General features: G+C 31.9%; 1 protein-coding gene across 1 annotated transcript in view; it reads right to left on the bottom strand.

Annotated features, from left to right (window-relative positions):
- Nucleotides 1–20,584, bottom strand: part of LOC124355624 (voltage-dependent T-type calcium channel subunit alpha-1H-like) — a 296,916-nt gene that overhangs the window by 159,456 nt on the left and 116,876 nt on the right. Inside the window, 1 exon segment of the mRNA XM_046806786.1 lies at nt 6,045–6,142. Within this exon segment, the coding sequence (XP_046662742.1) occupies nt 6,045–6,142 (98 nt within the window).

The raw sequence follows: 20,584 nt of genomic DNA, 5'->3' as shown, positions 1-20,584 counted from the left end.
GCATACTTTCCATAAGCATATAATTAATAATATCAATATTTACTCTCGAATACCAGTAGTGAGCTTGCGACTAATGGATCCATTTTAATGTTTCTATTATAATTACATGACGAACTCTGTTTTCAGCATCCAATAGGCGTTCCAATGAGCATTGTAAGTGTGAAGTGCTTTTTCGTAGTTGTTATCTCTGTGTACGATTCCGTCTAGCTGCGAAATATCCATAAATAATCAAAGAAACTCCCAGATGGATAGTCTACAGTTAGGATAGGATAGTTCTAAAGTATTCAATGAGATAAATACTAGTGCAATAAATCACCATCCTCGCAATCCTCCCCCGTTTAGAAAAGTTGGAGGAATATTCCAATATGGGAGGCATTGGAAACACTTAAAACCCAAACTCCAAGACCTTAAGTAATCGATAAGACTATTGATCATAACCTTTCTTACACGGAAATATTTACAAATTGAAGCATGTTATATTTTTAGTTATGGTGAAAATAGGAATATTTACTTGTACGACGGGTTTCAAAAGTTTATTGGTGTTATGAGAAAAATATGTTCATTATATTTAAATATGATATACTTGCGGTTCTATTCTATGAAAAGAACTTACTCACCTTCAGCTTTTAGTAATATTAAAATTTTATGTTATTGTAATTGACTGACTTAAAAAAAACACACACCAAAATTCTATGTGCCAAAAGGGATGATTACAATAACGTTTTGTTAAAAGGCAAGTGATACAAATAAATGTTGATTTTTTCAAAATGGCAATAGAACTATAATTAAGAAATCATAATATGAGGACAAAAAAATTTCAAATCCAATTGCTTGTGTGTTGAATGCCACATTTTAAGGAGCATTGGATAAGAAAAGACGATTGGGTTCACATATTTGACTTGATTAAATAATGAAATTACACATGATAACCTTACCGAATTTATTAAAAAAAATTAGATACAAATAAAATATGTTTACAAAATTACCACACATTTAATGATACAATGAATACCTATAAAATAATTATTAATATATTTCTACGCTCCAATTGAAAATATTGATAATGTGGAGGCAGGTGGTTTATTATACTGAGAAAACAATCCAATGTAATGAATCGTATTGTTATGATGTATCTGCATATATTCTACACTGATTGAGTTATTTTAAAATGATCAATAGCCAAATTCTAGTCACTTTAATAGGCAAAGTACTTCAAAAGACATTTTAAACTTATCACGCTATTTATAAATCCTTTAGAATATGACGAAACTTTTTCACTCGTCACGAAAATTTCTTTATTTTATGAGGTTTAAAATATAAATACGAATATTAAAAAAAACTTGATTTTCCTTTAAAGTCTTGATTATAGCATATTAAAGCGAGTAAGCTGTGAGTTCCGGAAGTTATTTTTTGATTTTACGAATATAAGACTGCTACAACATATATTTGATTTCGGATATTTAATATCGCTATATTTTACAAAAACAGAAAACTAACAAAGATTTCATTCCCTCCCTTTATATCTTGTGTCAAAAACTGTAAGACATAAAACAAACATACATAAAATATTAAAGAAAAAACGTGTGGAAATTAATTCACTAAAGTCCAAATTTGAAAAAAGAGTAAGTTTTACATCATACACTCAGCATGTAGTACAGTCACTGAATCATTTTAGATACAATTTTTCAGATTTGATGGATTGGCGTGAAATTTGGGCTGTAGCTAGGGAGTAGCCCAAGAAACATAAGTTATATAGTGCTATTTATCAAAGCAACGTGGCAAATCTATTGGATTTTAAAAACTAAAGTAGGTATTTAGGACATTTGTCAATATTTTCTTGATCTGGGACAGATGTGGCATCGAAAATATAATTGATTTGACCCAGAAAAGCTTCTATAGTCACAAAATTTGATATAAGAGTTAGTCTATCCTCTGACCTCTGATCGTCTAACCATAAATTCTGAAATAATATGTACTTACTTACGTTTCAAAAATATCATAGGAGACCTTCATATTACATCAACAGTGCTTTGAATAAATAGGCTGCGGACTGATTTTAAATGATGCCTGCTAAGCCGTGGGTAACAACTAGTAATATATATAAAACCCAAGAAAAATTGTGCTAACATAAAAAGTAATCTATTTTGAAAATGTATGTTTTAAAACGTTTTTTTAAACTGTTCAAACCTGAATTTGGAACAGTTTTAGATATTCATTTACATTATGTTGTTCAAACAAAAGAGACTGCTACATTTGATAGAGAACGAAAAAGGGATAGGACGGATGAAATAAGTTTCAGTAATATCCGGGACGCCAAACTCCCTCTACTCTCTGCTATTGTTTACAACTGAGATATTTTTGCAAAAGTTTCTTCCGCTGATTCCATTATATTTGCGATGCAGAGAACATGAATGTGTTTCCTGCAAATATTCCTTTATTAAATTACCTAGAATTTATGGTAACAATAGAAACCAAAACAGATTTGATGAAAAAAACATATTGCTGTTTTGAATTAAAGGTTTTTAATTTAACCTATAATTAAAGGTATTGTTTTGACATTAATAGATAGATGTATGGTTTCGTGTACCGATTTCTAATCAAATTTTGTTACCATCTTTAAAATTTAATACTTTTTATTAAAAGCATAAAATTACACAACGTTCCTCAGCAAAAACTTCCTAGCTGAAATAAATTTTTTTTAAGTTTAGAGAACGTACGTAAATCACGTAAAATTCTAAAAATATATAAATAATATTATTATTCTATAGTTATTTAGAAATAAATTGGCTTGATATGCGCAAGTAGATTTTACGGGTTCAGTAAAAAAAGCATTATTTAAACATGAAAATAGGGACAGTAATGAAACTTAATACAGTAATTAATGAAATCGAACCTATTGTAAGACATTCCCATGCCTTTATTTTGACTAGGTTCTAATTGATATTTTTATGGAATTGAGGTTACAGCATTTCCTGAAACCCCCATTCTAACCTTTGTATTGAACTGACTTTGTAATGTAATCTGCTGCAAAATAACTGAATTAGAAGAATGATAAGGATACACCTGCCAAAATGTATCTGCTTTAGTTTGACAAGATCTAACTGCTGAAAATCAGCTGCTCTGGCAGCACAGCTGATTTAGTTTCGGCATAGATACTCGTTCAAATACCTTTGAAGGATATTTGTTTGTTGAATGAAGTTATAAAATACAAGTATAATTTTAAGTTTAAAAAGTTTATCTTATTTATTTGAAGAGGATTTTTCAGATGATTTTATTCTGAAATAGACATTAATCCAGGGAATAACTCAGGTGAAAAGGAAATATTCAATTAGGTATTTATTTCACGTAAAGTGTGAGCAAGTTTAAGTATATGTTTAAGTATGAGTAACACATCTAATCCTGACTAGGAGGATAAATTGACTGCAGAAGAAGAAACTACAGGTGATATTCAATTTACCGAAAATTACACTGTATCATTTCCGACCTGAGAGGCTGAGTATTAGGCTGAGAGCAAAAACTAGTAAGTTATATATACCTTGAGGGTCTTCTTAGTGTTGGACACATGTTTGGACTCTACAAAGAAAAGTGTGATAGAAGGACAAAGTTCATATAAAAAAGTTAATCATCATGGAATACATTTTACCAGCTTCTTGATTATATATTAAGCATCATGGAATATTTGTTTTATCTGAAACTCCATGTTACAAAACAGACCTGCGAAATGATAAAAAATTGCAAAGCAGAATCAGAAGAAATAAAGCTACAATATGACCAACACGAAAACATATATGGCAAAATATTACTAGCCCTTTTAGAAATATTGGTTTGAAAATTATACAACAGATTTGATGACTTGGTCAAATTCCTGCATTCCCCATAATAATTTTTTAATATCTAACGATGTAATGCTGTTAACAATATCCTGATTTAGTTACAATGCAATATTCTCCAATAGGAGACATGCGTACAAGTAGACAATGCACATTCTCGAATTGAAAAATCTATGAATATGAAATAGGTGAATTGTTACACTCCAATATGTCTCATTAGGCTGTCAATATCTGTAAATAGTTATAAACCCATACAGAATTATCTAAATGAAATCAGGCGATATTTAAATTAAAGCTCTGTCCCCTTTACCTGCATATTGACTCCTAAGTTTATAATCAAACATTGGGATTAGAATTTTACAAAACATCCCAGGATTAATCTAACCAAAATTAAGTTCGTAGAGATTCTAAAGCGAAAATTCTGACATCAAATATGAAGCTAAAGCCCGGCTCGTTATTCAAGAATATAAAGGAACAAGTTAGGTAGACGAACAATACAAATATTTCTGCTCTATCACTTTTTTATGTAAAATAAGTTTTAAAGTGATAAAATAAAATTAAAAGACCTAAACAAAAAGAGCATAAAAGCTGCATTTCCCTTCATGTTACACATAGAATACTACGTAAGTCTGCATATCTAAATAATAATGATTTAAGTGGTTGTAAAATTCAACGTAGCAAAATTAACACGGGGAATGTTTGTTTTGCACTATCCGACCCCCTTAAATGCAACGATTAAGCTGCAAATGCGCTTGAAATAGCATTGAGAATATTATTCTCAGAGACCAGTTAAAGAGCACGTTTAAATAAAATTCTTTGGGATGAAAACAATCGAGAATCATATGCTTTTGAAACTAAAAGGAGATGTGAATATGGTACAAAATAAATGTATTCATGGTAAAATTTGGTCAATTATATATTTATGGGTTGTTAAGTAGATTGTATAATAATCAGTCTATTATAGCTGTCCTCATGGTAACACTCAAGGAAAACTTCTGCATTACTTCACAGAGTATGACGCCCAGAGTTTAAATCCACGCCCTAGATATATATATATATATATATATATATATATATATATATATATATATTAGAGAACGCGGCTTTTAGAAACGATTAATGATTGAAAAGGTCCAAACAAGTTACAATTTGGCACATACATTTATATAAAAAATATCTCGGCTATGTTCTTTGGCCTACTTAGAACGATATTTCAATTCTCAATATGGCGGTTCCTCAAAAACATCATAACTCAGTTGTGAACCTAAAGGAAGAAGTGTTCTGTAATGCTTATAACATTTTCAAAACAACTTTTAATTAACAATGTTTTAACTTGAATGGTTTCTTGATATAGATTACATGTAAATCCCAAAAGAGCTTTTTATTACTAAGAACTGGCAGTATCATTGCTGAAACAAGTTGAAACTTGGTACAGCAAATACCATATAAATATATCGACTCCATTAGTCAGTCCAGTACCGATATTTCGTTTGAACTTGGCATCCATTTAAACTATTACAAAAATCCCACTCCGTTATTTATAAATCTAGAAATAAAACGTCTTCTGGAATGCTTATAGAATTAAAAAAAAAATGTTTAACTAAAATTTTGTTTGTATTTAGATGGTTTAGAGATATTGATAACATAAAAATCTCGTAAGGTATCGGGATATAGATAGTGGGTACATGTATATCACATGAGAATAAACTAATAATATTTCAGCTGTCACGAAATCTACCTGATCCTTCCGACTGAGCCGGAAGCACTATTTATATGGAAAAGAGATCTCATCGAAATAATCAGGTAGGAAATGTTATTTCATAGTCACATTCTCTGCCTTCTCTCAACTACTATGCTGTTGGCAAGGGTTCCAGAGTGCAACAGTTGCTATCTTACTTGATTAAATAGTAATAACCAATACCAATACTATAAATAGTAATAACCATAGTTCATTTCATGAGTAAGCCGGAACGTGATTTGTTACGACAAATACTAATTATATAGTCTAAAATAGAATGTATACGTCATGTAAAAACTATGAAAATCATATTATAACAAGTTATGAGTCAAAATAAATATAAAGAAATATTTCTAAAGTTTCTTGCTGCCCCAATATTGGGACAATGGACACACATAAATAAGAGCCATCAGAGTCTTAGTGACAATTTTCTTTAAAAGTAATGTTTCTAAATGTTTATTACTGAAAAGACTTACTTGGTATCCTATTGATGGCGCGAAGAGGTCTGAGGACTCGAATGGTTCGGATCGCGGTCAGGTTCATGTTCTCTACGTTCAGACAGTACTCGAGCATCCTGGAAAGAGTAAACACTTTTATAGCGTAGCCAAAGAACGTTAATATCGGATGGGTCATATTTTACAGCCCTGGCTTAAGTACACTCATGTACACTTCTTATGATTTGGAGATACGTCATGCCTATTTATCATTGATGTCTCAACTGTCTGATGGTGATATTATAGACAGTCCCAAACGTAGAGGAGGTGTAGATCACAGAATTCTATTGGAGCTTATTAGTTGGTAAGTTTGAGACATATCATATTAATTTATGGATACCACTAAATTAAAAGCAGAAAGGAATAGACATAACCTCTTACTAACTGGGAAGGAGGATCAAACGGAGATGTATAGTACTATCTTTTTAACACCAATTGTCAAAAATATTTCCAGAATAATAATATTGATAGCTACTTCTGCCAACCTCCACACTAGGATTATTCCGAAATTGAACAATTTGACTCATTCTGCGATAAAGTTTCAAAATGTAGATTTATACAAATTTTAAGGATCCATAATATTCGAAATTTGTTAACTACTAAGTCATTGGCCTACTGACTTACTAGAATTCCATCAAATTGTTTCCCTATCTGCTTAGGTGATCAATACAAAGGACTAGCTTTTCCATCCAGTGACTTTACAGCATCCCACAAGGTGGACGTGCTTAGCAGCTTGTGTAGGCCTTGTAATCCTCATGAGCTAACATCTGAGTTAATTAGTCGGTGTTCGTAGAATATGTTACCAAGATTGTAAGAAGGTAACACTCTCACTTCCTAATGCATAAATAAGGACTACTACAAAGTTCGTGCACCAATGATTTAAAAACATTTTTAAATAAAACACACTAGAAAAACATAAAAAATAAAAATGATGCTTTATTATGTATGGTGGTATATTTTACAGGTATTTCATGAACACATTTTCTTCTAATATTACTTCAGAATATTATGGGATAAAATAAACAAAATACTTACGAAATAAACCTAACTTTGATTAGCATAACACCTTAATATATTCACTAACGTACAGCATGGGCAAATACAAAAATGTTTTCAATTAGTGTTTGTAATAATTAGGCGTGACGCCAAAATATCCGTAAAAAGAAATACTAATAGTTCATCACAAGAGAAAATACAATTGAGTGAAATACGTTCACTCTCAGAGATTACACATGCTGATATTTCTGATTAACCCAAAAGTTCTATTTTGAAGCTAAAGTGTTAAGAATAAATATGTATTTAAATAATTATATGAATATAATTATACATAATATAAAACTATAATCCTCCTTTTTGAATAATTATTACGCATTAATTGTCATTGTTCCTTGAAATGAATTTAAAGCGTTGTGCACAACTATTAATAGTGACTGTTATTATAAAACATAATAAACAATGCAAATAACCAAAATGTAACTTTTTAAACTTTTTTAAAATTAAGTGAAAAATTTTTGAAAATAAATAAATATGCCTACTCATTGTTTTCTTTAAAAGAAACACACAATCCTCCATTAATTTTTAATTCCATACAAAATTTAATGTGATAAATTGTGATAATATTTACATTGCTCAGACAAAACCCACCATTGAAAACACATTTGAAGAAGATGAAATAATTGATTATAAATGCGGACAAACTAAAAAAAGCAGCTATTTCAAAACACATATTAGAAACGAATCACATCTTTAAAAACTGTATAGTATTAAAATAAGTCTACAAACAAGAAGAACTCGACGCTTATAAAACATTATACATTAACAAATATTAATATGAAATATTAAACAAAAGATTTTAACCGATTAAAAATTCATTTGTTTTAAAATATAACTAAATTCTTTTTGACCCAAACTTTTATGCATGTATTATTTTAATATTTGTTATACCTTTAATTTTACAAATCAATTATTAAGCTTTGTTCATTTGATAATTGTTTTAAATTGCAAAATTATTTATACTGCTTCAAATTGTTTGATTCAAACGTAACAATGATATCTTTGATGTCAAAAGGCCTTGCGTACCAAAATATAAATTATTAGAGAATTGTGTGTTTTTTTTAAAGAAAATTATTTGTTTTCCAATAGGAAGATCTCCTCCTTCAATGAAATCCCTTCTCATATTGCATATTCTACAACATAGTTTGTTCATTTTAAATAACTATGATAAAATAAATAACCACTTAAAATTATGTACTGAAAGTAGTAGAAGTCGAAACTTATTAGTATTTTGTGATAACCGCATAATTTTTACATTATTATTTTGAACATATTTATAAATAGACAATTTTTTATTACATAACATTTCCGCTTGTAAAAAAATTAAATGGAAGAAAATCCGCTTTGTAAATAAAAACAATTGATCTAAATGCCAACACAAAGATTTCTTCTATTGTAATATTACAGTTATTTCCAATAGAAGTAAATTACTTGGAAGGAGTAGACGGTTCGAATGATATGTTTTGATGGAACCCCAACAAAGGGTGAAAGTAAGTGAAATTCCCGCAGGACTTCACTTTCCTCCATTCTCCCTGTAACGGGAGCTAACACATGTTTCTGCTCGCTGACATCACAACGTAAAGGCTTTGCTGTTGTTATACCTTTTCTACATACTCAAAATAATTTCAAATTTAAAGATAAGTCAATTATAATAGTCACTCAAGATGAAGTTATACTGGACAAGTTAAGTCAAGAGCCATTCAAGAAAGAGTAAGTTGTGTGCTTATTCATTCAAAATTGGCTTTCGGTCCGTGGACTGATACGAGCCGTGAGATATTTTGGCATCCGGTTTATTCTAGGCGCGTTAAACCCGAAAAATTTACATAAATCTCGCAAGTTTAAAGTTATTTCACATAGGACGATAATACGCTTAGTCTTTTAATCCCCGAAAAATCACCGTATTGTCAAACAAAAAAAGAAGGATTCTCCTTAGCTTTGTAACTATGTTCAATAGAATGCTGTTTTATAATATTGTGTATTAACCATCTACATCTAATATTAACTTACTTTTTTACCATCACACAATGTTGTGAAGATTCATTAAAGAAATACACACACAAAACGCGCGCGCGCGCTCTTTTTTCAGAGCCATCAAGCTCTAGTCGTCAAATATAATAAATATACTCTTGCTGACAAAATTAATTTTGATTCGTATGAAAGTAAAGTATCACTGTGCAGTAAAATCATACTATAAAAATCATTTACAAAGTTTTTAACGATCTTTTGATATCACTATACGGTCCATATAATTTCTAAAACATACAAATAGATTACCGATTATTTCAAGGCAAGAGGATGAACTCAGTTCTGTTTGTCGAAACTTAAGGATGATAAGAGAATCTATTTCGGAGATGTTGGCAAGAGACGCGGCTGACGCGACAGCAAGTGCTCACAGCTGATAGCAGGATTGATGGTGGCGCCTCTTCACGTCCTTTGTATACCAGCTGAGGAACTCTTCTTCCTTACAAAGTCCTTTTAAAAGTATAATGATTGAGTGGTTATAAACATCATTAGCTGCTTGTTCAAGGGAATGTTAGTGTTACTGTTGAGAAAAGAACTAGTGGTAAAAATTAATTCACTACCAACTAACACTTTGATTCTGTAATAATCCTAATTCGTAATCCTAAGAGTAATAAAAATAATCTATTAATGGAAAACATATATATATATATATATATATATATATATATATATATATATATATATTCTCCAATAGTATTATCCATAAAGATTTCTCATATGTCTTCACACAAAATGTGAGGAAGTAACTATTTGTGTGACATGTACCAGACAAGCCAGGAATACATTACTCAAAGTAGTAGAATATTAGGAATTAGGAGTATAGAAAACATAGGAGATCAAAAATGAAAAGTAACCTTACAAATACATGAAACGTGTACTAAACTATATTAGTATTATTTTCAGTAATATTACGTTATTTTAAAATGACGGATTTTGGTTACTGGCAATCACCACAAAATTGAATTTTTTTAAATATAGATAACTACTGGAACTTAGATTAAATATTGAAGTGCTATCAATATTTTCCACCAAATTGGAGAAGTCACTCCCCCCACGCTTGTAAGATTCTACGCTGCTTCGTCAAATCTGCACATATATAACGTGCTATAATATAAGGGCTATAATATTGAATTATTAAACTGACTTTGCTCATTTCAAAACTAAATTTCTATTATTTCTAATGTAAAATTTGAGTGTACATTCCAAGTATTTACTTGTCTTATTTACTTTTGATACGAATTAAAAGCTGTATAACATTAAGCGTAGCGATCGAGTGTTCTTAAGCGTTGGTAAAATAATTTTTATGGATGACATTTCCATGGCTACAAGTGGTTCCAACACATCACTACCCTTCGAGATATCATATCACAACATCATACTGCCAAAGTAAACAGTGCTGCAGTGTTTAATAACTCAACTAATATTTATGATTTAAACGGGCACTATTAATTGTATTATTATTATTATTATTATTATTGTAAGTGTGGAAATTAAGGAAAACTTGTGGTCTATAATAGCGCCTAATCATTTATGCTGCATCGCTCATTAATTAAGATCTAGTTCTTTGATACTACATGATTACAATGATAGTGTCTGAGGACCTAGAATTTTATGTAAATCTCAGTAAAAATGCTATATTGGAAACATTGAATGTAAAATAATTGGATCAAAACAATTAAACATTTTCTCTAGGTCCTCCTTCGATTGTTCCATTTCTCACCTTATATAAGCCAATGCTGATTTGGATGAAATAAATATTACTTTGGGTAGTAATAATTGGTACTATATGCATTGGAGATTAAAAATAACTACGTCCAAAACGGTTAAGCTTATGAATAAAATCTATGTAAACTAATAAAAATGGCATTCCTTGAGTGTCAGGAATAACTCTACATTCTGTTATGTCTTCTATCTTTTTATCAGATAAATTTAGACGGTACTTTTATAATATTCGGAGGCCACACTGTCCCTATTTACTACTTATTATTACTTGATATAAGTTGGTTTAAATTAGGTTATCATAAATATTTCACTACTAGTGCTATAGTTAAAGTTAACCTTCACCACGTGATTAAGTGTAAACTCACTGAATTCGAATTTGGATATTATCCTGGGGGATTTGTTTTTCGCCATAAATGTAGGCCACCAAAGCTCGCACTGGGGCATTTCCGATCGTACTTTTCCTACCTCAGATCACGTACCAGATCGTGCAAAGTAATCTGACTTTGGACAAGTACCGATCGGAAATGATCATGACCATCAGTGTGGGCTTCTGAGTTGCCTCCTGCGCCACCCTGCGCTGCCAATGAATGAAAAATATCCCTCAAGATAGAACCTAAATTCAAGCTCAGATGACGTAAAGGCTTGTAAAGGTTAACCTTTTATAATTTTAATACCTACCTGTACGTATGTATCTACCTACTTATATCGGGTGACCTGCGGATAATACCAAAATACCATTCAGACTTGCAGTACGAATTTATCAAAGACCAATAAAAGTCTTCTTTTAAATCATGAGACATATGAATGTCTACAAATTCTTGTTAATTTATGATGCCAAATATTATAGCAGAATTTTAAGACTCTTTTAGTATTATATTTTTTGTTAATAAGCTGTAAAATAATATATATTTAATGTCATATAACGCGTAAATTTATTTTTTGACTTTATTTATTTATTGGCTTTACGCAATGAACAAGTTACGTTCTAGGAGTCATTACGCTCAATCTTAGTAGGTATTTTGTTTCTCGGAAACATATGTTTTTCTCATATTTTTCGTTAAAATGTCAGGGTGTTTATACTCTCGTCAACCCGAGACAGTTCAGTGCAATTCCAACACCCAGTGTATCCCTTTAATTCATTCTCATTATGGTTTTGGGTGATTTTATGACATTTTGACTGTCACGGTTTTTATTGTTAAAAACGTTTTATTGCGAGACTTTGATTGGCCAGTCGACTTTCAACCAGCCAGTTTAACGTCGTTGGCGAAAGTGAGACTTTTTTATAAGGGTCCTGACTTAGCGCCTTCAGGAAGAAACATTAAACTACGTATACCAACTTTCTTTGACAATGGATGCTGAGAACATCAAAGTCCTCTTAGTCGCCAGTCTCTGTTGTCGTATATAAAAGTGCATCAGTAGAACAAATTGTAACGAATTTGTTGCTACTGAATTATATTGATTATGAAATGGGTAGTGGTAACTATCTTCTCCACCGTTTTCCAATGGTATTCAAACAAATTTAATATAACTGGTAAATTTTGATGTTGGTTTGTTATCTCATACATGTATGTGTCTGCCTATAAATAACACTGAAGTTATTAGGTATTGGGCAACGATTTTATATAGAAGCACTCGTTATATAGTGACTCGTATTGTTTTTTTATATTGTTTCTATATAGTAACGCAGTAGTTAAGAACCTCAGAGCAACAATACTATTTGGAAGCAACAATGGACACAATCAACGACACAATAGTCTCTAAATGTGCCCGCAGAGAGAATACACCAATCTGTCGTGCAATTTGTTGTGTCGTTGTATTCGTTCAGGAGTAAATAAAATAGATATATGCAAAACAAAATTCAATTGCATATAAAATATATATATATATATATATATATATATATATATATATATATATATATATATATATATATATATATATATATATATATATAAAGCTCTTACTGTAGTATTCCCTTAATCTCGTAGTTTTCAAACTCGTTAAGTAATTATTACAAAACCCAATGCCTTGAGAATTACTTGGATAACATAATCTAAAATATTGTATAACATACCGATGTATTTCGTTATTCAATATAATCCAACCACGTATACAAACTTTAATTGAAATCGTTTCAAATTATTTATGAAATCAGTTGTTGAAAGCGCGTAAATAAAATTAATTATATTTACCTTCCCCGAAACTGTGAAACTAGCATCAATGTGTTGGTAGTAGCTATTGCTTTGGGTGTAATTTTGAAGAAGGTATTAAGGATAATTCGGTTTCATAATCAGTTTAATAAAATAAAACCCTTAAATTACCCAATAGTCATTTTATTCAAACAGTTTTTCTATGCGTTTCTATTAAAATTAGGCTAATATATACCTTGAAATTTCACCAAGAAATGTAAATTTAATTAAAAATATCTTTAATATTTGCTTAAAATGTATTTGGCCCCATAGAACCTTTGGCGAATAGTTACTTCTATAACGGGAACAGAAAAGTATTACTTTTTAAAAGTATTACTTGTAAATTACGAACTTACACAACGCCATAATTTATTATAGACTATACGGTTTAATATTTGTTACATAACTTATATAAATATTTTGTCTCTTGGCGACATTAAATGATTAAAATGTGAGAAGAAAAATTGTCTTAGGGGTCTTATGTCAACTTCCTGTAGGATTTTAACACTCTAAAAATTGAAGAAGAATACATTTGAAAGTGTAAAAATGTATTCCTTGAGAAATATAATTAATGTAATAGTGTGTACACATTGTTCCAATTGTGAATTTTTCTTACTTTTTAGAACTTAGACCACACCAAAATTCCTATTACTACTGAAAACAGTTTCCCTCAATCCCAATTTTTTTTGTATACATATAGATAAAAGAAAGTACAGTAAATAATACTAGGCAATATATTAATATTACCAAATACATATTGTAAAAAACCTCTCATTAAACCTTAGAGAAGCCAATTTCGAGTGCCTTGCGGGCACACGTGCACAGTTATTTTGCTAAATTTGATTTAATGGTGATGTTTAATTAGTTTTCTTAATGTACTGTATGGTTTGATTTTGTATTTGGCTTCATTTGAGGTAAAACTCACACAATACTTATTGTATTTTACATGTACAATAAAATAACATGTTGCCTTATTTCCGTATAATTTGTAAATCTAAGCATAAGCCAATATAAATTTAAGCAATCTGTACACTACTGACCAAACGGAGTATACAGTATTGTACTGTATTTTGTATGCCGTCTGCAATGAACACGGGTTCGTTGCGCCTCCTATAATACCATTGGTACCTTTTCCATGACAACGCCTTACTTTTCTCTGTCAGTCACTCCTGTTCCACACCCTAACTCAATAGAGGACAATTTAGAGTACCTTATGTGTCCTTATGTGCACAATTCCACATTTCTTTGTTGAATTTGAATCAATGAAAATGTTTAAATAGTATTCATAGTGCATTCAACGATTTGGTTTCGTCATTAGAGTAAAAATGTACTACTCTAATAGAATGGAATAAAATTGTAGAACTAGAATAGTACTTTTTGTTTTAATCACATACACAGGTTTCATGGTTTATGCTGAATATGAAAATATACGCTTATATATAGATATCTTAGCATTGTAAGTTACAAACAAGTTTAGTTGAGATTGCACTACTATTTGAAGGCTACTACGCAATAGTCAGTAAAACTGTCATTTTTCCCATTTTTTATACATATAAACTCATAATATTACTCTTTGTAGTTCAACGGCCTTTACACATGCTTGTATTCAATTATAACTGTTGATAGATAATGAAAGTGTTATTTACTTAGATCATAAATTAGATATATCTAATTTATGATCTAACAATATGAGAATCTAAATATTTATGAAGCCCCGTTAAACCTAAAACATCAACTATAACAATTGGTTTAAAAAACCAGGTATTATTTACTGAACAAAAGACCTTAATGTGTTATTATATTATAGAAAAGATTGTAGAATCAGTCAAAAAATCATTGGTGTAATGCCCGAGCAATAAAGAAAATATTTTGTATAAGCTCCTTCAATAACATAATCTTCTTATAAATAAAAATGAATGGCGAAATGTGTTGGTAAGCGCTAATCTCGATAACGGCTGGACAAATTCGGTTAATTCTTTTTGTAAAATGTTCATTGAAATCTGAGGAACGTTTTTATGAATAAAAAGTTAAGAAAAGTTATCTGGAATATTTTGGAATTCAGAAAAAATTGCTGTTTTTACGTTTCATACTTCAAATTAAATTAGCGATAAACAGCTGTTGACAGCTATAGTTCGACAAACTTTCTGAAACATCTGTTTACATTTAAATTTTATCAATAATAAATAAACAGTGCTTGGACGGTAGTGTAATGCAGCTAGTATTTAATGAAAATGATGGAAGATCAAGGTAGTACTTGAAGTGGCATAAAGAAAGAAAAATATTTTCTTAATCCATTTATAATACTCCATATGGTTGATTATAATGTGATTCAAAAGACCATAATCTCACATTTGAGACATAATACATATTTCAATCAAGAATTAGGATCATAATGGCAGTTGAAAAATGTTATGAATATTATTTATAATTATTACTACAAAGAAAATATGACTATTAATTGATCTTCACAATTTCCTTATCATCTTAAAAAAGCGATTTGTAGCGAAAAATTCTGCATCTTTGTACCTTCTGGAAGAAAGCAATAATCCAAACTTTTTGGTAAGCCCAAATTAGTGTCTAATACACTATAACACTGAAGTTTAATAATATAAAATATAATAATACAATATAAAAATGATTTTGCATCTCTTTAAAACAACTGTGAACATGATTAAGATATATAAAACTGCGTTTTATATAATTCAACAAAATATGAACTTTGTTTTAGGTTCGGTTTTGATACAGTGAAAAAGTATTATGGTAAAATGATGCACTTAAATATTGCAATTGAAAACAGCTATGAATTCTGAATCCGAACGCCATAATTCTAGAAAAATAAAGTTTCGTAATAGCAAACATTTAAATATTTACAATTTTTAATTCCTGGTAGGAAGCAACAGACAATAATTATAATTGTATGAGATGTATCATTTGGTCATGAATGAGATATGATAACTTTAGTAGATATGTAATTTAAGATCTAATTTGTATTTTATGTTATATTTCTTTCACATCTAGTTATGAGATATGAGTAATGGATTATTTTCTTTAAAAAATCCATTTTTTGTACTATACATTAGGTATGTATAGTACAAAAAATGAGAGTTATGAGATATGAGTAATGGATTCATTTCTTTAAAAAAAATCCATTTTTTTTGTACTGTACATTAGGCCTTTCATGCGAGACTACAATTTTTAATGTAATACAAAGTTAACAGTAAAGTTACTTACCTGATGATGTTTTATATGCCAGATTAATACAGATATAAGTTGTGGTGATGTCCTGACGAGGCTACGTTGTTGTGACTGTAAGTTGTCTCGATAAATGGATACCGTCGAGGTTTCGTTTTATGCGAGTTCTTGTTCAACTTTGAAATCAATTTCTAGTACTTCAACTTCGAGTAGAATGATTCTTCTCCAGCTTTAATTTTAATCTCCTTTTTTGTGACTATAGCTGAAATGTCGAGCCAAGATGCTGACGCCGTGCCGCAGTATGTGAGTCGACATCAACGTGATGGGAAGTCATTATAAAGTTGTATTAATTGATTTAATTCGTAGGGAAAATTCCAAAGAACATTGAAACTACCAGGCTCAACCACCAAAATATCATTTAAGTTCATTAGTACTCTATTTTGGCAGCAACTTTGCTAAGTATAGGCTAGATTCTTATTTAACATTTTAAAGTAATGCTTTAAATTTTATTTGCCACAATTAATTAGCTTTGCAATACCGATTATTCATTACTTCGACCAACCCCATGTGTTTCGCACATTCGGACACGGTTATATTCATATAAATCTTACGTAAGAAGGGGATTTGAAACAAAGCAACTCCCCTTGAAGTTACTGATGAGGTTTTGTTGCACTTAGTTCCAAGTTATAGGAAGATTTCTAACTTTCATTCCAGATTGGGACCGGATGAACTTCTTGGAGGATAATAACTTAAAGCAAATTAATCAGATTATAGATTTGACGTTCTTTTAATAACTGTTGTACGAATTATAATTAACTTTGTTGGACACTTTTTGATGGAATAAATATATCACATGTGTATTTGTCAGGATGGAAAATACATATTAATATAAACCTACTTTTAAAAGTTGTCTGAACAAAATGCTTCAAATGTCTCTTTTATTAGTGTACTACTATAATTTTAATGTCAGATGGCAAGAAGACCATACAGATCATAGGTGCATTAAAAATAATTCTAATATTCTAATACTAACGTTACGTGAGTGTATAAATGATACTAAGAAAATACTTAAACTCGACTATTTTTCTGAATATTTGAAATGTGAAAATCCATATACTATTAACTTAACGTATATAAAATTAATGACATGTATAGATACCACAGAAATACAGAATATTACGTATAAAATAGGATTACAGTAGCCACAAATGTTTACTACCACATTTCGATTATGGACATTAGAACTGCGTGACATATTTCGTAGTTATAGTGAGGATGATCGACCTTATCGTACAAGTGAAAGGAAGACAAGGTTTCCAGATCTGGATCACTGATGATGAAAAGTTATTAAGTTATACAGTTATTAAGATTCCCCCAAGTGAGTGATTTTATTTACCTATGGACTAACCGTAAACATATGTTCGATTTGAAGGGTGGCTGCCGGCCCCTGTGAGTGAAAAGGAAAAAGTCCTAAGGTAGATGTTCCTCCAATAGCTATAACTGATCTTGGGTAGAATTATGGTAAAAAATGTGCCTAATATCATGCTTGGTGCAGACCTTATAAGTTTAGGGTGTATGCAGAAATATATGGGTTTATCCAAATAACGAGACCCAGTAAACAGGAGAGACTTGTATTATTTTATATAGTTTTTTTTCTGTGATTCCAAGAGAGACTGAAGTGGAGATTTATTTATTCCTATGGTAACGTATTTTCTAGAGACCATCACTGACCTCCAGTTTTCTTATAAACAAGTTGTGATATCCAATGGCTTCCAAATTGAGATAGAGAATTCACAGCTTGGTACATATAGTACATGGTGTGGTGGAGGTGCTATATTCTGGTTATTAGCACTCATCTCAGACATTCGTTGCGGGACCTCTCAAGCTACACAAGTTATAGTGATGGCTCTGTTGTATTCGAAGATCCAATACCAATAGAATGAAATGATCATGATGATGTGGATTTCTTAAAATGGCTATCACTAATATAAAGCTTCCTAATCAGAGTTCTCAATGTGCAACATCAGATTTTATGAGGTCTCATCAATATATAATTAGCGGATCCTAGTAAACGGTTAATGTAAGTGAGCCGGTTCAATACCTATATCTCCCGGCTCATGTGTGTTTTTTATATAGTGTATGTGTGTGTGGTTTATTGGCTGCAGAGGCCACTGACCATTTGAAGGGCGTTTGGCTTTTCCGGTAGAGTGGCAAAGACTCCGAGCCGTGGTGTACAAGTTAGGAGTAGCTCCAGCTTAAAATTTTGTTTAATTAAGTGTTTTTGTTAGTTTTGCTGAGCTGTTTTTCCTTCTGACATGTGCGGCTAAGTTTACGGCCCCTCACTGATGAGGTCCAAGAGATGAATTGTTTCCTTCCTGTCATCATCTCCCATCATGCGTGGTCGCAGAGAACCTTCACTTTTGCGCTCTGCTGAAGGAGGGCCACCATGATGGAATTTCTTCTAGTCGGCACCCAGCTTCTAGTCTTCTGTGATTACCCTGCTTATGTTCTTTATTTATTTGTTATTGTTATTGTTGCCATATATATAGTTTATATTTTGTTATTTAATTTTAAGTTAGTTTTAGATATTATTTAGTTATTTCTTGGATTTCATTAGGAGCCCGCCCTTAGCCGAAGGATACGGGTGGAGATTGGCATTTCTTGTTTCAAATTATGGCGTTTCTAATTTTTGTATGCAGGTTGCACCTGACGAGGATTGTTTGAGGTATACTACTGCAGGCACTTTTTTATTTTTTTTTATTTATAGTATATATATATATATTTATTTATTTTTGACTGGATAGGCCTATGCGGTGTCTTAGTAAATGAACCTGAGTATACTGACCACGGTGTTCTTTTTTTACCTAGTTTTGTTTTGATCCGGCATCCCGTTCGCCACCATCGGGCGCGCGCTTCCCTGATGGTTTGCTGTGGGTGTGCGAGCGGCGATGTACGGTTTCAATGGTAGCAGAGCGTGGTTAGCTGCTCTCTCAGCTGTCTCTCAGTTCTGGTTTTGTTTGTTGGTGTAGGTTAGTGTTAGGTAGGGGAGGTTAGAGTACACAATTTTTTTTTTCATTAGGAGCTCGCCCTAGCACAGGATACCGGGTGGAATTGGTTTAGTGTCTTGCTTCCTGCAGACTTACCTTTGCAGGGAGCAAGGGACTCTAAATTGCTTAACCGCTAAATTTATCTAACTGTACTCTACTTCTCCCCTATCAATGTGTTGTTTTGTTATATTTATTGCTTCTGTGTTTGTAGGTTGTGGTTAGTGTATATTTGCAGGGTATCCTTCTATTAGGTAGCGGTTATTAAGTTCTTCACTTGGACCTCGTCAGTGTAAGCTTTTGTGAGTTGAGTCCACTTAGGTTACTAAGTAATTGTTGCGTACGCTTTGTTGTTTATTGTGGTATTTATTTGTCTTAATTGTTTGGTATGGCGTTTTCCCTGGTGCCTGAACATCTACGCAAGCCGAGTTGGTTTTTGAGGTCCTGGCGAGAGGACAGAAGCCCGAGGGAGATGTGAGGGCATTAAGAGCTCAATTACGGGCTTGTATAGCGTTGGACCGCAGCTGGAATGCAGAGTTCCAAATTAACACAGAATTTGAGTTTTGTAAAACCCGAATGGAGGAATTAGAAGACGATATTAATTTTGAGTCACTTCCCATGTCGGGTCAGCTAAGGCTAGATTGGCCTCTCAGCTTTTACATTGGCGTGACAGAATAGTTTTACTTATGTCAGCTCCTAGTTTAAACTCTGATATTAAAAGTTGGGCTTTTTCGGCCAGTAACAAATTAAAACAAGCCTTAGATGGTTTGAGTGAGGTGCGCTCGGTGAAAGAGAAGAAGGGGGATACTATTTACCGCTGTCACTCCAACGGAGGTTCCCACTACCATTACTTTTGCTAACCATCCTACCGGCTCTTTCTTTCGAGCCTCCCAGAGTTACTATGTCTCCGATGGGTAGTGGCCCTCCTGAAGCGGCTGGTGAGGCATCATCTATAGTTGTGCCTTCCTTTTCTAGCTTTGGCAAACTGCCCCATCCTTTGGGGAGTGTTTTACAACACTTCCCCAGAGTTGATGGGCTCTTGACACTAATTTACTTATCCATTTCCTTCTGGAAGTTTTTAAGCTAAGAGAATTTCCTGGTATGACAGATGCCATGCTTATGCAGATTTTAGCGCAGTTTTCCTTAAGGCCGCTTTTTGATCGCCTTCTAGACTGCCTTAAGAGAGGTGCCACCTCTTGACCAGTTCCACGCCGAGATCTTGGAGTTCTTTGTACCTGCTCGGGTTAGGGAGCGCTTGCGGGGGTGGAACGCGTTTACCGTCTCAGGCACCAGACGAGAC

Source organism: Homalodisca vitripennis, chromosome 2 (assembly GCF_021130785.1).
Source record: "Homalodisca vitripennis isolate AUS2020 chromosome 2, UT_GWSS_2.1, whole genome shotgun sequence".
Taxonomy (NCBI): domain Eukaryota; kingdom Metazoa; phylum Arthropoda; class Insecta; order Hemiptera; family Cicadellidae; genus Homalodisca; species Homalodisca vitripennis.
Note: the sequence above shows the minus strand (reverse complement) of the source record. Positions and strands in the feature narration are given on the sequence as shown.